Below are 20,993 nucleotides of genomic sequence, written 5' to 3' on the forward strand. Positions count from 1 at the left end.
CACACACCCCCCTAACCCTCTACACCCCACCCCCCTCACTCCCCTCACTCCCACCCACCCTCTTCCATTCCCCCTCCCCCTCACTCCCACCCACCCCCTTCTATTCCCCCTCCTCCCCCACCCAGAGGTGCCGGTCAGACTGACCAATGGGACGAGCGAGTGCTCCGGACGCGTTGAGCTGCTCCACCTGGGCTCCTGGAGGCCGCTCTGCTGGGAATTCTGGGACGGCCGGGGGGCCGACGTGGTGTGCCGACAGGTGGGCTGCGGCCAGGGGCGCCCTGGCGGGGTGGGCAGCACGGCGCCGGTCCCGGGCCCCTTCTGGGTGGTCCTGATGAACTGCACGGGGGGCGAGGGCGACTGGAGGGCATGCCCGGGCCGACCCCTGCCAGCCAACCAACCCTGTGACCGAAATCTCGCCGCCGAGGTCACCTGCACAGGTCAGTCGTTTGGGGGGGATAGAAGGGCAGGCCACTCTGCCGTCTTCTAAGGTGGACCTGAGAAGATTGGGACCCGGCAGAGGGGGAAGGCGGAGAGATCAGAAGCGAAAGAGCCCAGAGTGGGGAGGGGGAGTAATAAAACCCAACGTGGCGCAAATATGGACGTTCGGGGAAGGCCATTCAGCCCCTCCTGCTGTCCCATAGGGTCGTGGACGGTCACCAAGGCCATCCCCAAACCTGGGGAAATCCCCACAGTGCAGAGCCAGACCATTCAGCCCATCGACTCGGCTCCCAACACCTGTCCCTGTCAACCTGCAATCCCTACGGCCAATCCACCCTAACCTGCACATCCCTGGGCACTATGGGACAATTTTCCATGGCCAATCCCACCCTAACCTGCACATCCCTGGGCACTATGGGACAATTTCCCATGGCCAATCCCACCCTAACCCGCACATCCCTGGGCACTATGGGACAATTTCCCATGGCCAATCCACCCTGACCCGCACATCTTTGGACTGTGGGAGGAAACCGGAGCACCCGGAGGAAACTCACGCAGACACCAGGGTTGGGGAGAATGTGCAAACTCCACACAGACAGTCACCCCCCGAGGGTGGGATCGAACCCGGGACCCTGGTGCCAGGAGGCAGTGGCGCTAACCACTGAGACACCGTGACCCCCGCTTGTGTCCTAACCTCTGTCTTCTACCTTCGAGCACGTTCTGTATCCAAATGTGCCTTTCAAATTTTCCCCTCGCACCTTCAGTCTGTGCCCCCCTCGAGTTCTGGGCCTATCCCTAGCCCAGGGGAAAGAGCGGGAGTCCCGGGATGAACAATGTCATCCGTGATGTTTTGGTCTTTGCGCCCCATCCTCTCTCACGGTCCCGGGAAATGTGGTCGCTGAACTAGGCCCGGTGTTAGTTCTTAATTAAGATTTGGCCGCGTCGGGATTCGAACCCGGGATCCCCGAGGGAGCTGGGGGTAGTAGAAGCGAGCGGTAACTCCCAGGTAGGCCTCAGGCCTTCCCCGGCATGCGCCTCCCGTAGCTCACGGCTCCCTCCCCACTTTGCTTCCCCCTCTCAGAGCACAAGGAGATCCGTCTGCAGGGCGGGGGCAGCCGCTGCGTCGGGAGGGTGGAGCTGCATTCGCATGGCACCTGGGGGACGGTCTGTGATGACTCCTGGGGCCTGGGGGCGGCCGACGTGGTGTGCCGGCAGCTGGGGTGCGGCCACGCCCTGCGGGCCACCAACGGCTCGAAGCACGGCCAGGGCTGGGGCCCCATTTACCTGGACGAGGTGCGTTGCCGCGGCGACGAGGCCTACCTGTGGAAATGCCCGTCCCAGCCCTGGGAGCAGCACGACTGCGGGCACAAGGAGGACGCGGGGGTGGAATGTTCCGGTAAGGCGGCCCTCTTGTTTCTTTGCTTCTACTGCATTGCTATGGAGACGGTGTTGCTATCGAGGAGTGAGAGTGTGTTGCTATGGGGGAGTGAGAGTGTGTTGTTATGGGGGAGAGAGACTGTTGTTATCGGGGAGTGAGAGTGTGTTGTTATCGGGGAGTGAGAGTGTGTTGTTATGGGGGAGTGAGTCTGTGTTGTTATGGGGGAGTGAGGCTGTGTTGTTATGGGGGAGTGAGAGTGTGTTGCTATGGGGGAGTGAGACTGTGTTGTTATGGGGGAGTGAGTCTGTGTTGTTATGGGGGAGTGAGACTGTGTTGTTATGGGGGAGTGAGAGTGTGTTGTTATGGGGGAGTGAGAGTGTGTTGCTATGGGGGAGTGAGGCTGTGTTGTAATGAGGGAGAGAGAGTGTGTTGCTATGGGGGAGTGAGAGTGTGTTGTTATGGGGAGTGAGAGTGTGTTGTTATGGGGGAGTGAGGCTGTGTTGTTATGGGGGAGTGAGAGTGTGTTGCTATGGGGGAGTGAGAGTGTGTTGCTATGGGGGAGTGAGGCTGTGTTGTTATGGGGGAGTGAGAGTGTGTTGCTATGGGGGAGTGAGGCTGTGTTGTAATGAGGGAGAGAGAGTGTGTTGCTATGGGGGAGTGAGGCTGTGTTGTTATGGGGGAGTGAGACTGTGTTGCTATGGGGGAGTGAGAGTGTGTTGTTATGGGGGAGTGAGAGTGTGTGTTATGGGGAGTGAGAGTGTGTTGCTATGGGGGAGTGAGGCTGTGTTGTAATGAGGGAGAGAGAGTGTGTTGCTATGGGGGAGTGAGAGTGTGTTGCTCTGGAGGAGTGAGACTGTGTTGCTATGGGGGAGTGAGGCTGTGTTGCTATGGGGGAGTGAGAGTGTGTTGCTATGGGGGAGTGAGGCTGTGTTGTAATGAGGGAGAGAGAGTGTGTTGCTATGGGGGAGTGAGAGTGTGTTGCTATGGGGGAGTGAGGCTGTGTTGCTATGGGGGAGTGAGGCTGTGTTGCTATGGGGGAGTGAGAGTGTGTTGCTATGGGGGAGTGAGGCTGTGTTGTAATGAGGGAGAGAGAGTGTGTTGCTATGGGGGAGTGAGAGTGTGTTGCTATGGGGGAGTGAGGCTGTGTTGCTATGGGGGAGTGAGGCTGTGTTGTTATGGGGGAGTGAGACTGTGTTGTTATGGGGGAGTGAGACTGTGTTATTATAGGGGAGTGAGAGTGTGTTGTTATGGGGAGTGAGACTGTGTTGCTATGGGGGAGTGAGACTGTGTTGCTATGGGGGAGTGAGAGTGTGTTGTTATGGGGGAGTGAGAGTGTGTTGTTATGGGGGAGAAAGACTGTGTTGTTATGGGGGAGTGAGACTGTGTTGTTATGGGGGAGTGAAACTGTGTTGCTATGGGGGAGTGGGACTGTGTTGTTATGGGGAAGTGAGAGTGTGTTGTTATGGGGGAGTGAGAGTGTGTTGTTATGGGGGAGTGAGACTGTGTTGCTATGGGGGAGTGAGACTGTGTTGCTATGGGGGAGTGAGAGTGTGTTGTTATGGGGGAGTGGGACTGTGTTGTTATGGGGGAGTGAGAGTGTGTTGTTATGGGGGAATGAGAGTGTGTTGTTATGGGGGAGTGAGACTGTGTTGTTATGGGGGAGTGAGAGTGTGTTGTTATGGGGGAGTGAGACTGTGTTGTTATGGGGGAGTGAGAGTGTATTGTTATGGGGGAGTGAGACTGTGTTGGTATGGGGGAGTGAGGCTGTGTTGCTATGGGGGAGTGAGAGTGTGTTGCTATGGGGAGGGTGTGAGACCGTTGCTATGGGGGTGTGAGAGTGTGTTGCTATGGGGAGGGTGTGAGACCGTTGCTATGGGGGAGTGAGAGTGTGTTGCTATGGGGAGGGTGTGAGACCGTTGCTATGGGGGAGTGAGAGTGTGTTGCTATGGGGAGGGTGTGAGACCGTTGCTATGGGGAGCCATGTTGCGATGGTGAAATGCCGCTCTGTTGTTGAGCGTTATCCATGGTTTGGGGATTGTGCGCCATTGGGTGCCGTAGGGAATGGGTGTTGCCATGGGGATTGACGCCTGTGTTGCCGGGCAGTGTAAGGTCCTGTTGGTACTCCTTACCAAGGGGTCCCAGGTCCTCGTTCCCGTGGTAACGTACCGGATTTTACTCTGAGTGACCTTACACGGTCCACGTCCGTTCTAGTAACCCAATGGATCCATGGTCATGGAGGGGCCGACAGGGACAGAGGGAGGTGATCAGGCAGAGGTGGCTGATCGGGGTTTAGCACAGGCAGGGGCGGGGGAGGTGGGGAGAGAGGCACTTGCTCAGGGGACCTCAGATGGCATCCCCTCCAGCCCCTACACCCCCTCCCTATCTCAGTAACCCCCTCCAGCCCCTACACCCCCTCCCTATCTCAGTAACCCCCCTCCAGCCCCTACACCCCCTCCCTATCTCTGTAACCCCCTCCAGCCCCTACACCCCCTCCCTATCTCTGTAACCCCCTCCAGCCCCTACACCCCCTCCCTATCTCTGTAACCCCCTCCAGCCCCTACACCCCCTCCCTATCTCAGTAACCCCCCTCCAGCCCCTACACCCCCTCCCTATCTCTGTAACCCCCTCCAGCCCCTACACCCCCTCCCTATCTCTGTAACCCCCTCCAGCCCCTACACCCCCTCCCTATCTCTGTAACCCCCTCCAGCCCCTACACCCCCTCCCTATCTCTGTAACCCCCTCCAACCCCTACACCCCCCCCTATCTCTGTAGCCCCCTTCAGCCCCTACTCCCCCTCCCTATCTCTGTAACCCCCTCCAGCCCCTCGCCCCCTCCCTATCTCTGTAACCCCCTACACCCCCCTCCCTATCTCTGTAACCCCCTCCAGCCCCTACTCCCCCTCCCTATCTCTGTAGCCCCCTCCAGCCCCTACATCCCCTCCCTATCTCTGTAACCCCCTACACCCCCTCCCTATCTCTGTAACCCCCTCCAGCCCCTACACCCCCTCCCTATCTCTGTAACCCCCACCAGCCCTTACACCCCCTCCCTATCTCTGTAACCCCCTACACCCCCCCCTATCTCTGTAACCCCCTCCATCCCCTACACCCCCTCCCTATCTCTGTAACCCCTTACACCCCCTCCCTATCTCTGTAACCCCCTACACCCCCTCCCTATCTCTGTAACCCCCTCCATCCCCTACACCCCCTCCCTATCTCTGTAACCCCTTACAACCCCTCCCTCTCTCTGTAACCCCCTCTAGCCCCTACACCCCCTCCCTATCTCTGTAAACCCCTCCAGCCCCTCCAGCCCCTCCCTATCTCTGTAACCCCGCTACACCCCCTCCCTATCTCTGTAACCCCCTCCAGCCCCCACACCCCCTCCCTATCTCTGTAACCCCGCTACACCCCCTCCCTATCTCTGTAACCCCCTCCAGCCCCCACACCCCCTCCCTATCTCTGTAACCCCCTACACCCCCTCCCTATCTCTGTAACCCCCTCCAGCCCCTACACCCCCTCCCTATCTCTGTAACCCCCCCTCCAGCCCCTACTCCCCCTCCCTATCTCTGTAACCCCCTCCAGCCCCTACTCCCCCTCCCTATCTCTGTAACCCCCTCCAGCCCCTACACCCCCTCCCTATCTCAGTAACCCCCCTCCAGCCCCTACACCCCCTCCCTATCTCTGTAACCCCCTCCAGCCCCTACACACCCCCTCCCTATCTCTGTAACCCCCTCCAGCCCCTACACCCCCTCCCTATCTCTGTAACCCCCTCCAACCCCTACACCCCCTCCCTATCTCTGTAGCCCCCTTCAGCCCCTACTCCCCCTCCCTATCTCTGTAACCCCCTCCAGCCCCTCGCCCCCTCCCTATCTCTGTAACCCCCTACACCCCCTCCCTATCTCTGTAACCCCCTCCAGCCCCTACTCCCCCTCCCTATCTCTGTAGCCCCCTCCAGCCCCTACATCCCCTCCCTATCTCTGTAACCCCCTACACCCCCTCCCTATCTCTGTAACCCCCTCCAGCCCCTACACCCCCTCCCTATCTCTGTAACCCCCACCAGCCCTTACACCCCCTCCCTATCTCTGTAACCCCCTACACCCCCTCCCTATCTCTGTAACCCCCTCCATCCCCTACACCCCCTCCCTATCTCTGTAACCCCTTACACCCCCTCCCTATCTCTGTAACCCCCTACACCCCCTCCCTATCTCTGTAACCCCCTCCATCCCCTACACCCCCTCCCTATCTCTGTAACCCCTTACAACCCCTCCCTCTCTCTGTAACCCCCTCTAGCCCCTACACCCCCTCCCTATCTCTGTAAACCCCTCCAGCCCCTCCAGCCCCTCCCTATCTCTGTAACCCCCGCTACACCCCCCTCCCTATCTCTGTAACCCCCTCCAGCCCCCACACCCCCTCCCTATCTCTGTAACCCCGCTACACCCCCTCCCTATCTCTGTAACCCCCTCCAGCCCCCACACCCCCTCCCTATCTCTGTAACCCCGCTACACCCCCTCCCTATCTCTGTAACCCCCTCCAGCCCCTACACCCCCTCCCTATCTCTGTAACCCCCCCTCCAGCCCCTACTCCCCCTCCCTATCTCTGTAACCCCCTCCAGCCCCTACTCCCCCTCCCTATCTCTGTAACCCCCTCCAGCCCCTACACCCCCTCCCTATCTCAGTAACCCCCCTCCAGCCCCTACACCCCCTCCCTATCTCTGTAACCCCCTCCAGCCCCTACACCCCCTCCCTATCTCTGTAACCCCCTCCAGCCCCTACACCCCCTCCTATCTCTGTAACCCCCTCCAACCCCTACACCCCCTCCCTATCTCTGTAGCCCCCTTCAGCCCCTACTCCCCCTCCCTATCTCTGTAACCCCCTCCAGCCCCTCGCCCCCTCCCTATCTCTGTAACCCCCTACACCCCCTCCCTATCTCTGTAACCCCCTCCAGCCCCTACTCCCCCCTCCCTATCTCTGTAGCCCCCTCCAGCCCCTACATCCCCTCCCTATCTCTGTAACCCCCTACACCCCCTCCCTATCTCTGTAACCCCCTCCAGCCCCTACACCCCCTCCCTATCTCTGTAACCCCCACCAGCCCTTACACCCCCTCCCTATCTCTGTAACCCCCTACACCCCCTCCCTATCTCTGTAACCCCCTCCATCCCCTACACCCCCTCCCTATCTCTGTAACCCCTTACACCCCCTCCCTATCTCTGTAACCCCCTACAACCCCCTCCCTATCTCTGTAACCCCCTCCATCCCCTACACCCCCTCCCTATCTCTGTAACCCCTTACAACCCCTCCCTCTCTCTGTAACCCCCTCTAGCCCCTACACCCCCTCCCTATCTCTGTAAACCCCTCCAGCCCCTCCAGCCCCTCCCTATCTCTGTAACCCCGCTACACCCCCTCCCTATCTCTGTAACCCCCTCCAGCCCCCACACCCCCTCCCTATCTCTGTAACCCCGCTACACCCCCTCCCTATCTCTGTAACCCCCTCCAGCCCCCACACCCCCTCCCTATCTCTGTAACCCCGCTACACCCCCTCCCTATCTCTGTAACCCCCTCCAGCCCCTACACCCCCTCCCTATCTCTGTAACCCCCCCTCCAGCCCCTACTCCCCCTCCCTATCTCTGTAACCCCCTCCAGCCCCTACTCCCCCTCCCTATCTCTGTAACCCCCTCCAGCCCCTACTCCCCCTCCCTATCTCTGTAACCCCCTACACCCCCTCCCTATCTCTGTAACCCCCTACACCTCCTCCCTATCTCTGTAACCCCCTCCAGCCCCGAGAGGACTGTGGGAGGAAGCCGGAGCACCCGGGGGAAATCCAGGCAGACACGGGGAGAATGTGCAAACTCCACACAGACAGCCGCCCCCTCCCTGAGGGTGGGATCGAACCTGGGTCCCTGCCACAGGGAGGCAGCGGTGCTAACCACTCACCCCCTGCTGTGGGATGTAACCCTCTTTGGAAAGGCGCTATGCAAATGCAGCTTGCTCTTGCGTCGAAGGGCGATGAGGGCTTCCAGGTCCGTCCCTCTCCCTCCTCCCTAACCTCTCCCCTCCCTCCCTCCCTCTCCCCCTTCCGCACCGCAGGGCATCGAGAAATCGCACTGACCGGGGGCGTGGACCGTTGCTCGGGGCAGGTGAGGGTACGTGACCAGGGCACCTGGGGGTCCCTGTGCCATCGCGGCGCCGACCGCTCGCTGGCAGAACGGGTCTGCCGACACCTGGGATGCGGCAACGCCACGGCTGTCCGGCCGAGCTACCCGCTGGAGGGGGAGCACGCCTGGGTGGGGCAGTGCCAGAACGGCACCGGCGCCGTCCCCGCCTGCTTCCGGAAGGTTCCGCCCGCGTCCTGCCAGACCGGCGGCGCGGCCGGGGTTACCTGCGCAGGTAAGGGGCTCGCCATCTCGCGCGTCGCAAGGGGCTGGTGTGGGAAAAGCCCCAACCCCTCCTCGCCCCCCCCCCCACCACCCAACCAAGCTCCGGTTCCACCACCTCCCCCCCCCCACTCGATATTGGCCAGGTTCAGCGCCTGGATTCCCGATCCGAATCCCTCGGGATGGGCAGAGACGGCGCTTGACAGGGTCAGCGCGCGCAACCAGGCCATTCAGCCCGACAGGTCCACACTGACCCTCCAGCGACTCACTCTCCCCCTCCCCTATAACTCTACATTTACCCCCCCCACAACTGGTGCCCAACTGGTGCACCCCAGCGTCCAGCCCCTCCCAAAAGTCTGTCCCTCTCTCTCTCTCTCTCTCTCGTTCTCATCCAGTGACCCTCTCCAGGCCCCACAGCAGGAGCCATTCTGCCCGTCTAATCCATACTGACCTCGGTCTTGTCTCTGGTGGGGACTGCAGATGCTGCAGATCAGTGTCTCGATTGGACTGGGTGCTGGAAAAGCGCAGCAGGTCCGAGGGGGCAGGGGAATCGACGTTTTGGGCAGAAGCCCTTCATTAATTCTAATTCCAACCCCCTTCCCACCGATCCCCTCCACCCTCCCGTCTGACCTATCCCCTTTAACCCCCACCCTCCTATTGCCCTCTCAGTCACCTTCCCCCCCAAGCCCTACGCCCCCTTCCATTTATCCCTCCACCCCATGGGCTCCCAGCCTCATTCCTGAGTTCCGAAACGTCGATGCTCCTGATCCCCGGATGCTGCCTGACCTGCTGCGCTTTTCCAGCATCACTCTCTAACTCAGAATCTGATTGGACTCAGCCCCAGTGGGCATCATCTGTGGGCAGAGAGAAGGAGAGAGAGAGAGAGAGAGACTGGAGAGGGAGAGAAAGAGAGAGAGAGAGAGACTAGAGAGGCAGAGAGATAGAAAGAGTGAGAGAGAGAGAGGGGGAGAGAGAGAGAAAGGGTAAGAGTGAGAAAGACAGGGAGAGAGAGAGAGAGAAAGAGTGAGAGAGAGGGAGAGAGAGAGAGAGAGAGAGAGAGAGAAAATAAGCTCATGTTTCGACTCCTGTCCATTCACAAGGTGCACGGCCCAAACATTCCACACCCCACCCCGCGAAGATCATCCCACCGTATCCCATTAACCTGCGTTTCCCAACACTATCCCACCCTAACCTGCACATCCCTGGGACACTATGGGACAATTTCCCATGGCCAATCCACCCTAACCTGCACATCCCTGGGCACTATGGGACAATTTCCCATGGCCAATCCACCCTAACCTGCACATCCCTGGGACACTATGGGACAATTTCCCATGGCCAATCCACCCTAACCTGCACATCCCTGGACACTATGGGACAAATCCCCATGGCCAATCCCACCCTAACCTGTACATCCCTGGGCACTATGGGACAATTTCCCATGGCCAATCCACCCTAACCTGCACATCCCTGGGCACTATGGGACAATTCCCCATGGCCAGTCCACCCTAACCTGCACATCCCTGGGCACTATGGGACAATTTCCCATGGCCAATCCACCCTAACCTGCACATCCCTGGGCACTATGGGACAATTCCCCATGGCCAATCCACCCTAACCTGCACATCCCTGGGCACTATGGGACAATTTCCCATGGCCAATCCACCCTAACCTGCACATCCCTGGGCACTATGGGACAATTTCCCATGGCCAATCCACCCTAACCTGCACATCCCTGGGCACGATGGGACAATTTCCCATGGCCAATCCACCCGAACCTGCACAGCCCTGGACACTATGGGACAATTTCCCATGGCAAATCCACCCTAACCTGAACATCCCTGGGCACTATGGGACAATTTCCCATGTCCAATCCACCCTAACCTGCACATCCCTGGACACTATGGGACAATTCCCCATGGCCAATCCCACCCTAACCTGCACATCCCTGGGCACTATGGGACAATTTCCCATGGCCAATCCACCCTAACCTGCACATCCCTGGGGACTATGGGACAATTTCCCCTGGCCAATCCCACCCTAACCTGCACATCCCTGGACACTATGGGACAATTTCCCATGGCCAATCCCACCCTAACCTGCACATCCCTGGGCACTATGGGACAATTTCCCATGGCCAATCCACCCCTAACCTGCACATCCCTGGGCACTATGGGACAATTTCCCATGGCCAATCCCACCCTAACCTGCACATCCCTGGGCACTATGGGACAATTTCCCATGGCCAATCCAACCCTAACCTGCACATCCCTGGGCACTATGGGACAATTTCCCCTGGCCAATCCCACCCTAACCTGCACATCCCTGGACACTATGGGACAATTTCCCATGGCCAATCCCACCCTAACCTGCACATCCCTGGGCACTATGGGACAATTTCCCATGGCCAATCCCACCCTAACCTGCACATCCCTGGGCACTATGGGACAATTTCCCATGGCCAATCCACCCTAACCTGCACATCCCTGGACACTATGGGACAATTCCCCATGGCCAATCCCACCCTAACCTGCACATCCCTGGGCACTATGGGACAATTTCCCACGGCCAATCCACCCCTAACCTGCACATCCCTGGGCACTATGGGACAATTTCCCATGGCCAATCCACCCTAACCTGCACATCCCTGAGCACTATGCGAGAGCTGGATAAAGAGGTGGTGGAGTCATAAACATTGGCTTCCTCTCTCTCTCCCGGGATACTGCCGGAACCTCTGTAATTTTCCAGCAAGTTTTGCTTTCAGTGTCGATTCCAACACCTGCAGTAAAGTGTTCCTCAACTGCGCGTTCCTGCTTTCCCCTGACTCGCTTCCCTGTTTCCAATCCTATCCCACACATCCACTCCCCTCAGAGCGCAGAACGTCCTCCCCATCTCTGCCTTCAGTACGTGACCCTTCCCCCTGAGTCGATCCTGCTGGTCCCGGGACTCTCTCCCACAGAGGGAGGAGGTCGTCTCTTCAGATCTCCCACTCTCAGGTTCTCTCAGCATCTTGTCCATTATCATTTCGGATTCTCCCCACCTCCAATGGGTGCAGGACTGACCGACCCAACCTCTCCTCGAATTCCAGACTCTCCATCCCCGGGAACAGTCGGCTGAACCATCTCTCCAATACCAGTCCATCGTTCTGTTGATAAGGAACCCATAATTTTCATATTATTCCAGCTGTATTCTGCCTCGTGTCTTATATGGTTACAGCAAGACATCCCGTAACTCATGAACACGAGAAAGATGAAAAATAACTTGAATTTGTTCTGTCCATTCAACATCAGGGAGGTATCTGGACACTGACTGGTGTCTCTCAGTCCCCTCTCTCTCTCTCAGGGAGATATCTGGACACTGACTGGTGTCTCTCAGTCCCCTCTCTCTCTCTCAGGGAGATATCTGTACACTGACTGGTGTCTCTCAGTCCCATCTCTCTCTCTCTCTCAGGGAGATATCTGTACACTGACTGGTGTCTCTCAGTCCCCTCTCTCTCTCTCAGGGTGATATCTGTACACTGACTGGTGTCTCTCAGTTCCCCCTCTCTATCTCAGGGAGATATCTGTACACTGACTGGTGTCTCTCAGTCCCCCCTCTCTCTCAGGGAGATATCTGTACACTGACTGGTGTCTCTCAGTCCCTCCCCTCTCTCTCTCTCTATCTCTCTCAGGGAGATATCTGTACACTGACTGGTGTCTCTCAGTCTCCTCTCTCTCTCTCTCTCTCTCTCAGAAAGATATCTGTACACTGACTGGTGTCTCTCAGGCCCCTCTCTCTCTCTCTCAGGGAGGTATCTGTACACTGACTGGTGTCTCTCAGTCCCCTCTCTCTCTCAGGGAAATATCTGTACACTGACTGGTGTCTCGCAGTCCCCTCTCTCTCTCTCAGGGAGATATCTGTACACTGACTGGTGTCTCGCAGTCCACTCTCTCTATCTCAGGGAGATATCTGTACACTGACTGGTGTCTCTCAGTCCCCCCTCTCTCTCTCAGGGAGATATCTGTACACTGACTGGTGTCTCTAAGTCCCCCCCACCTCTCTCTCAGGGAAATATCTGTACACTGACTGGTGTCTCGCAGTCCCCTCTCTCTCTCTCAGGGAGATATCTGTACACTGACTGGTGTCTCGCAGTCCACTCTCTCTATCTCAGGGAGATATCTGTACACTGACTGGTGTCTCTCAGTCCCCTCTCTCTCTCAGGGAGATATCTGTACACTGACTGGTGTCTCTCGTCCTCTCTCTCTCAGGGAGATATCTGTACACTGACTGGTGTCTCTCAGTCCCCCCTCTCTCTCTCAGGGAGATATCTGTACACTGACTGGTGTCTCTCAGTCTCCTCACTCTCTCTCAGAAAGATATCTGTACACTGACTGGTGTCACTCAGTCCCCCCTCTCTCTCTCAGCGAGATATGTGTACATTGACTGGTGTCTCTCAGTCATCTCTCTCTCACTTTCTCAGGAAGATATCTGTACACTGAGTGGTGTCTCTCAGTCCTCCCTTTCTCTCAGGGAGATATCTGTACACTGACTGGTGTCTCTCAGTCCCCTTCCTCTCTATCAGGGAGATATCTGTACACTGACTGGTGTCTCTCAGTCCTGTCTCTCTCTCTCTCTCTCTCTCTCTCTCTCAGGGAGATATCTGTACACTGACTGGTGTCTCTCAATCCCCTCTCTCTCTCAGGAAGATGTCTGTACACTGAGTGGTGTCTCTCAGTTCCCCCTCTCTCTCAGGGAGATATCTGTACACTGAGTGGTGTCTCTCAGTTCCCCCTCTCTCTCAGGGAGATATCTGTACACTGACTGGTGTCTCTCAGTCCCCTCTCTCTCTATCAGGGAGATATCTGTACACTGACTGGTGTCTCTCGTACTCTCTCTCTCTCTTAGGGAGATATCTGTACACTGACTGGTGTCTCTCGGTTCCCCGTTTCTCTCTCAAGGAGATATCTTTACACTGACTGGTGTCTCTCAGTCCCCTCTCTCTCTCTCAGGAGATATCTGTACACTGACTCGTGTCTCTCAGTCCCCCCCATCTCTCTCTCTCTCTCTCTCAGGGAGTATTCTGTACACTGACTGGTGTCTCTCAGTCCCCTCTCTCTCTCTCTCTCTCTCAGGGAGATATCTGTACACTGACTGGTGTCTCTCAGTCCCCTCTCTCTCTCAGGGAGATATCTGTACACTGACTGGTGTCTCTCAGTCCCTCTCTCTCTCTCTCTCTCTCAGGGAGATATCTGTACACTGACTGGTGTCTCTCAGTCCCCTCTCTCTCTCAGGGAGATATCTGTACACTGACTGGTGTCTCTCAGTCCCCTCTCTCTCTCAGGGAGATATCTGTACACTGACTGGTGTCACTCAGTCCCCTCTCCCCCTCTCGGGGGGATATCTGTATATGGACTGGTGTCTCTCAGTACCCCCTCTCTCTCTCTCAGGGAGATATCTGTACACTGACTGGTGTCTCTCAGTCCCCCCTCTCTCCCAGGGAGATATCTGTACACTGACTGGTGTCTCTCAGTCCCCTCCCTCTCTCTCAGGGAGATATCTGTACACTGACTGGTGTCTCACAGTCCCCTCTCTCTCTCTCAGGGAGATATCTGTACACTGACTGAGGTCTCTCAGTCCCCTCTCTCTCTCTCAGGGAGATATCTGTACATTGACTGGTATCTCTCAGTCCCCTGTCTCTCTCAGTGGGATATCTGTACACTGACTGGTGTCTCTCAGACCCCCTTTCTCTCTCAGGGAGATATCTGTACATTGACTGGTGTCTCTCAGTCCACTCTCTCTCTCAGGGGGATATCTGTACACTAACTGGTGTCTCTCAGTCCCATCTCTCTCTCTCTCAGGGAGATATCTGTACACTGACTGAGGTCTCTCAGTCCCCTCTCTCTCTCTCAGGGAGATATCTGTACATTGACTGGTGTCTCTCAGTCCCCTGTCTCTCTCAGTGGGATATCTGTACACTGACTGGTGTCTCTCAGACCCCCTTTCTCTCTCAGGGAGATATCTGTACATTGACTGGTGTCTCTCAGTCCACTCTCTCTCTCAGGGGGATATCTGTACACTAACTGGTGTCTCTCAGTCCCATCTCTCTCTCTCTCAGGGAGATATCTGTACACTGATTGGTGTCTCTCAGTTCCATTTTTCTCTCTCAGGGAGATATCTGTACACTGACTGGTGTCTCTCAGTCCCCTCTCTCTCTCAGAGGGATATCTGTACACTGTCTGGTGTCTCTCAGTCCAATCTCTCTATCTCTCTCTCTCTCTCTCTCTCAGGGAGATATCTGTACACTGACTGGTGTCTCTCAGTCCCCTCTCTCTCTCAGGGAGATATCTGTACACTGACTGGTGTCTCTCAGTCCCCCCCCTCTCTCTCAGGGAGATATCTGTACACTGACTGGTGTCTCTCAGTCCCCTCTCTCTCTCAGGGAGATATCTGTACACTGACTGGTGTCTCTCAGTCCCTCCCCTCTCTCTCTCTCTATCTCTCTCAGGGAGATATCTGTACACTGACTGGTGTCTCTCAGTCACCTCTCTCTCACTCTCTCAGGAAGATATCTGTACACTGACTGGTGTCTCTCTGTCCCCTTCATCTCTCTCAGGGAGATATCTGTACACTGACTGGTGTCTCTCAGTCCCCCCTCTCTATCTCAGGGAGATATCTGTACATTGACTGGTGTCTCTCAGTCCCCTGTCTCTCTCAGTGGGATATCTGTACACTGACTGGTGTCTCTCAGTCCCATCTCTCTCTCTCTCTCAGGGAGGTATCTGTACACTGCCTGGTATCTCTCAGACCCCCTTTCTCTCTCAGGGAGATATCTGTACATTGACTGGTGTCTCTCAGTCCCATCTCTCTCCCTCTCAGGGAGATATCTGTACACTGCCTGGTGTCTCTCAGTTCCCTTTTTCTCTCTCAGGGAGATATCTGTACACTGACTGGTGTCTCTCAGTCCCTCTCTCTCTCAGGGAGATATCTGTACACTGCCTGGTGTCTCTCAGTTCCCTTTTTCTCTCTCAGGGAGATATCTGTACACTGACTGGTGACTCTCAGTCCCCTCTCTCTCTCAGGGGGATATCTGTACACTGCCTGGTGTCTCTCAGTCCCATCTCTCTCTCTCTCTCAGGGAGATCACTGTACACTGACTGGTGTCTCTCAGTCCCCTTTCTCTCTCAGGGAGATATCTGTACATTGACTGGTGTCTCTCAGTCCACTCTCTCTCAAGGGGATATCTGTACACTAACTGGTGTCTCTCAGACCCCCTCTCTCTCTCTCAGGGAGATATCTGTACACTGTCTGGTGTCTCTCAGTCCCCTCTCACTCTCAGGGAGATATCTGTACACTGACTGGTGTCTCTCAGTCCCCTCTCTCTCTCAGGGAGATATCTGTACACTGACTGGTGTCTCTCAGTCCGCTCTCTCAATCTCAGGGAGATATCTGTACACTGACTGTTGTTTCTCAGTCCCCTTCCTCTCTATCAGGGAGATATCTGTACACTGACTGATGTCTCTCGTACTCTCTCTCTCTCTTAGGGAGATATCTGTACACTGACTGGTGTCTCTCGGTTCCCCGTTTCTCTCTCAAGGAGATATCTTTACACTGACTGGTGTCTCTCAGTCCCCTCTCTCTCTCTCAGGGAGATATCTGTACACTGACTCGTGTCTCTCAGTCCCCCCCATCTCTCTCTCTCTCTCTCAGGAAGTATTCTGTACACTGACTGGTGTCTCTCAGTCCCCTCTCTCTCTCTCTCTCTCTCTCAGGGAGATATCTGTACACTGACTGGTGTCTCTCAGTCCTGTCTCTCTCTCTCTCTCTCTCTCTCTCAGGGAGATATCTGTACACTGACTGGTGTCTCTCAGTCCCCTCTCTCTCTCAGGGAGATATCTGTACACTGACTGGTGTCTCTCAGTCCCCTCTCGCTCTCTCTCAGGGAGATATCTGTACACTGACTGGTGTCTCTCAGTCCCCGCTCTCTCTCTCTCAGGGAGATATCTGGACACTGACTGGTGTCTCTCAGTCCCCCCTTTCTCTCTCATGGAGATGTCTGTACATTGACTGGTGTCTCTCAGTCCCCTCTCTCTCTCAGGGGGATATCTGTACACTGACTGGTGTCTCTCAGTCCCCGCTCTCTCTCTCTCAGGGAGATATCTGGACACTGACTGGTGTCTCTCAGTCCCCCCTTTCTCTCTCATGGAGATGTCTGTACATTGACTGGTGTCTCTCAGTCCCCTCTCTCTCTCAGGGAGATAACTGTACACTGACTGGTGTCTCTCAGTCCTGTCTCTCTCTCTCTCTCTCTCTCTCTCTCTCAGGGAGATATCTGTACACTGACTGGTGTCTCTCAATCCCCTCTCTCTCTCAGGAAGATGTCTGTACACTGAGTGGTGTCTCTCAGTTCCCCCTCTCTCTCAGGGAGATATCTGTACACTGACTGGTGTCTCTCAGTCCCCTCTCTCTCTCTCAGGGAGATATCTGTACACTGACTGGTGTCTCTCAGTCCCCTCTCGCTCTCTCTCAGGAGATATCTGTACACTGACTGGTGTCTCTCAGTCCCCGCTCTCTCTCTCTCAGGGAGATATCTGGACACTGACTGGTGTCTCTCAGTCCCCCCTTTCTCTCTCAGGGAGATGTCTGTACATTGACTGGTGTCTCTCAGTCCCCTCTCTCTCTCAGGGGATATCTGTACACTGACTGGTGACTCTCAGTCAACTCTCTCTCTCTCTCTCTCAGGGAGATACCTGTACACCGACTGGTGTCTCTCAGTCCCCTCTCTCTCAGGGAGATATCTGTACACTGACTGGTGTTTCTCAGTCCCCTTCCTCTCTATCAGAGAGATATCTGTACACTGACTGGTGTCTCTCGGTTCCCCGTTTCTCTCTCAGGGAGATATCTGTACACTGACTGGTGTCTCTCGGTTCCCCGTTTCTCTCTCAGGGAGATATCTGTACACTGACTGGTGTCTCTCAGTCCCCTCTCTCTCTCTCAGGGAGATATCTGTACACTGACTGGTGTCTCTCAGTCCCCTCTCTCTATCTCAGGGAGATATCTGTACATTGACTGGTGTCTCTCAGTCCCCTGTCTCTCTCAGTGGGATATCTGTACACTGACTGGTGTCTCTCAGTCCCATCTCTCTCTCTCTCTCAGGGAGATATCTGCACACTGACTGGTGTCTCTTAGTTCCCCTTTTCTCTCTCAGGGAGATATCTGTACACTGCCTGGTATCTCTCAGACCCCCTTTCTCTCTCAGGGAGATATCTGTACACTGACTGGTGTCTCTCAGTCCCCCCTTTCTCTCTCAGGGAGATGTCTGTACATTGACTGGTGTCTCTCAGTCCCCTCTCTCTCTCAGGGGGATATCTGTACACTGACTGGTGTCTCTCAGTCAACTCTCTCTCTCTCTCTCTCAGGGAGATACCTGTACACTGACTGGTGTCTCTCAGTCCCCTCTCTCTCAGGGAGATATCTGTACACTGACTGGTGTTTCTCAGTCCCCTTCCTCTCTATCAGAGAGATATCTGTACACTGACTGGTGTCTCTCGGTTCCCCGTTTCTCTCTCAGGGAGATATCTGTACACTGACTGGTGTCTCTCGGTTCCCCGTTTCTCTCTCAGGGAGATATCTGTACACTGACTGGTGTCTCTCAGTCCCCTCTCTCTCTCTCAGGGAGATATCTGTACACTGACTGGTGTCTCTCAGTCCCCTCTCTCTATCTCAGGGAGATATCTGTACACTGACTGGTGTCTCCCATTTCCCTCTCTCTCTCAGGGGATATCTGTACACTGCCTGGTGTCTCTCAGTCCCATCTATCTCTCTCTCTCAGGGAGATATCTGTACACTGACTGGTGTCTCTCAGTCCCCTTTCTCTCTCAGGGAGATATCTGTACATTGACTGGTGTCTCTCAGTCCACTCTCTCTCTCAGGGGGATATCTGTACACTAACTGGTGTCTCTCAGTCCCCCCTCTCTCTCTCTCAGGGAGATATCTGTACACTGACTGGTGTCTCTCAGTCCCCTCTCACTCTCAGGGAGATATCTGTACACTGACTGGTGTCTCTCAGTCCCCTCTCTCTCTCAGGGAGATATCTGTACACTGACTGGTGTCTCTCAGTCCCCTCTCTCTCAGGGAGATATCTGTACACTGACTGGTGTCTCTCAGTCCCCTCTCTCTCTCAGGGAGATATCTGTACACTGACTGGTGTCTCTCAGTCCGCTCTCTCAATCTCAGGGAGATGTCTGTACACTGACTGTTGTTTCTCAGTCCCCTTCCTCTCTATCAGGGAGATATCTGTACACTGACTGGTGTCTCTCGTACTCTCTCTCTCTCTTAGGGAGATATCTGTACACTGACTGGTGTCTCTCAGTCCCCTCTCACTCTCAGGGAGATATCTGTACACTGACTGGTGTCTCTCAGTCCCCTCTCTCTCTCAGGGAGATATCTGTACACTGACTGGTGTCTCTCAGTCCCCTCTCTCTCAGGGAGATATCTGTACACTGACTGGTGTCTCTCAGTCCCCTCTCTCTCTCAGGGAGATATCTGTACACTGACTGGTGTCTCTCAGTCCGCTCTCTCAATCTCAGGGAGATGTCTGTACACTGACTGTTGTTTCTCAGTCCCCTTCCTCTCTATCAGGGAGATATCTGTACACTGACTGGTGTCTCTCGTACTCTCTCTCTCTCTTAGGGAGATATCTGTACACTGACTGGTGTCTCTCGTTTCCCCGTTTCTCTCTCAGGGAGATATCTTTACACTGACTGGTGTCTCTCAGTCCCCTCTCTCTCTCTCAGGGAGATATCTGTACACTGACTCGTGTCTCTCAGTCCCCCCCATCTCTCTCTCTCTCTCTCTCAGGGAGTATTCTGTACACTGACTGGTGTCTCTCAGTCCCCTCTCTCTCTCTCTCTCTCAGGGAGATATCTGTACACTGACTGGTGTCTCTCAGTCCTGTCTCTCTCTCTCTCTCTCTCTCTCTCTCTCAGGGAGATATCTGTACACTGACTGGTGTCTCTCAGTCCCCTCTCTCTCTCAGGGAGATATCTGTACACTGACTGGTGTCTCTCAGTCCCCTCTCGCTCTCTCTCAGGGAGATATCTGTACACTGACTGGTGTCTCTCAGTCCCCGCTCTCTCTCTCTCAGGGAGATATCTGGACCCTGACTGGTGTCTCTCAGTCCCCCCTTTCTCTCTCATGGAGATGTCTGTACATTGACTGGTGTCTCTCAGTCCCCTCTCTCTCTCAGGGGGATATCTGTACACTGACTGGTGTCTCTCAGTCCCCGCTCTCTCTCTCTCAGGGAGATATCTGGACACTGACTGGTGTCTCTCAGTCCCCCCTTTCTCTCTCATGGAGATGTCTGTACATTGACTGGTGTCTCTCAGTCCCCTCTCTCTCTCAGGGAGATACCTGTACACTGACTGGTGTCTCTCAGTCCTGTCTCTCTCTCTCTCTCTCTCTCTCTCTCTCAGGAAGATGTCTGTACACTGAGTGGTGTCTCTCAGTTCCCCCTCTCTCTCAGGGAGATATCTGTACACTGACTGGTGTCTCTCAGTCCCCTCTCTCTCTCTCAGGGAGATATCTGTACACTGACTGGTGTCTCTCAGTCCCCTCTCGCTCTCTCTCAGGGAGATATCTGTACACTGACTGGTGTCTCTCAGTCCCCGCTCTCTCTCTCTCAGGGAGATATCTGGACACTGACTGGTGTCTCTCAGTCCCCCCTTTCTCTCTCAGGGAGATGTCTGTACATTGACTGGTGTCTCTCAGTCCCCTCTCTCTCTCAGGGGGATATCTGTACACTGACTGGTGTCTCTCCGTCAACTCTCTCTCTCTCTCTCTCAGGGAGATACCTGTACACTGACTGGTGTCTCTCAGTCCCCTCTCTCTCAGGAAGATATCTGTACACTGACTGGTGTCTCTCAGTCCCCACTTTCTCTCTTAGGGATATATCTGTACACTGACTAGTGTCTCTCAATCCTCTCTCTCTCTCAGGGAGATATCGGTACATTGACTGGTGTCTCTCAGTCCCCTCTTTCTCTCAGGGCAATATCTGTACACTGACTGGTGTCTCTCAGTCCCATCTCTCTCTCTCTCAGGGAGATATCTGTACAATGACTGGTGTCTCTCAGTCTGCTCTCTCACCCTCTCAGGAAGATATCTGTATACTGAGTGATGTCTCTTAGTTCCCCCTTTCTCTCTCAGGGAGATATCTGTACACTGACTGGTGTCTCTCTGTCCCCTTCATCTCTCTCAGGGAGATATCTGTACACTGACTGGTGTCTCTCAGTTCCCCGTTTCTCTCAGAGGAAGATATCTGTACACTGACTGGTGTCTCTCGGTCCCCTCTCTCTCAGAGGGAGATATCTGTACACTGACTGGTGTCTCTCAGTCCCCTCTCTCTCTCAGGGAGATATCTGTATACTGACTGGTGTCTCTCAGTTCCCCGTTTCTCTCAGAGGAAGATATCTGAACACTGACTGGTGTCTCTCAGTCCCCCCTCTCTCCCAGGGAGATATCTGTACACTGACTGGTGTCTCTCAGTCCCCTCTCTCTCTCAGGGAGATATCTGTACACTGACTGGTGTCTCTCAGTCCCCCCTCTCTCTCAGGAATATATCTGTACACTGACTGGTGTCTCTCAGTCCCCTCTCTCTCTCAGGGAGATATCTGAACACTGACTGGTGTCTCTCAGTCCCCCCTCTCTCTCTCAGGAATATATCTGTACACTGACTGGTGTCTCTCAGTCCCCTCCCTCTCTCTCAGGGAGATATCTGTACACTGACTGGTGTCTCTCAGTCCCCTCTCTCTCTCAGGGAGATATCTGAACACTGACT

The 20,993-nt window shown here is 55.3% G+C and overlaps 1 protein-coding gene across 10 annotated transcripts in view; it reads left to right on the forward strand.

Moving 5' to 3' along the window:
* Positions 1–20,993, forward strand: part of LOC132834547 (deleted in malignant brain tumors 1 protein-like) — an 81,110-nt gene that overhangs the window by 34,994 nt on the left and 25,123 nt on the right. For all 10 annotated transcript variants that reach the window (XM_060853487.1, XM_060853490.1, XM_060853483.1 and 7 more), the window contains exons 4-6: positions 126–437; positions 1,520–1,834; positions 7,896–8,195. In XM_060853487.1, coding sequence (XP_060709470.1) covers positions 126–437; positions 1,520–1,834; positions 7,896–8,195 — 927 coding nt within the window. The remainder of the gene's footprint in view (positions 1–125; positions 438–1,519; positions 1,835–7,895; positions 8,196–20,993) is intronic.

Source organism: Hemiscyllium ocellatum, chromosome 40 (assembly GCF_020745735.1).
Source record: "Hemiscyllium ocellatum isolate sHemOce1 chromosome 40, sHemOce1.pat.X.cur, whole genome shotgun sequence".
NCBI lineage: Eukaryota > Metazoa > Chordata > Chondrichthyes > Orectolobiformes > Hemiscylliidae > Hemiscyllium > Hemiscyllium ocellatum.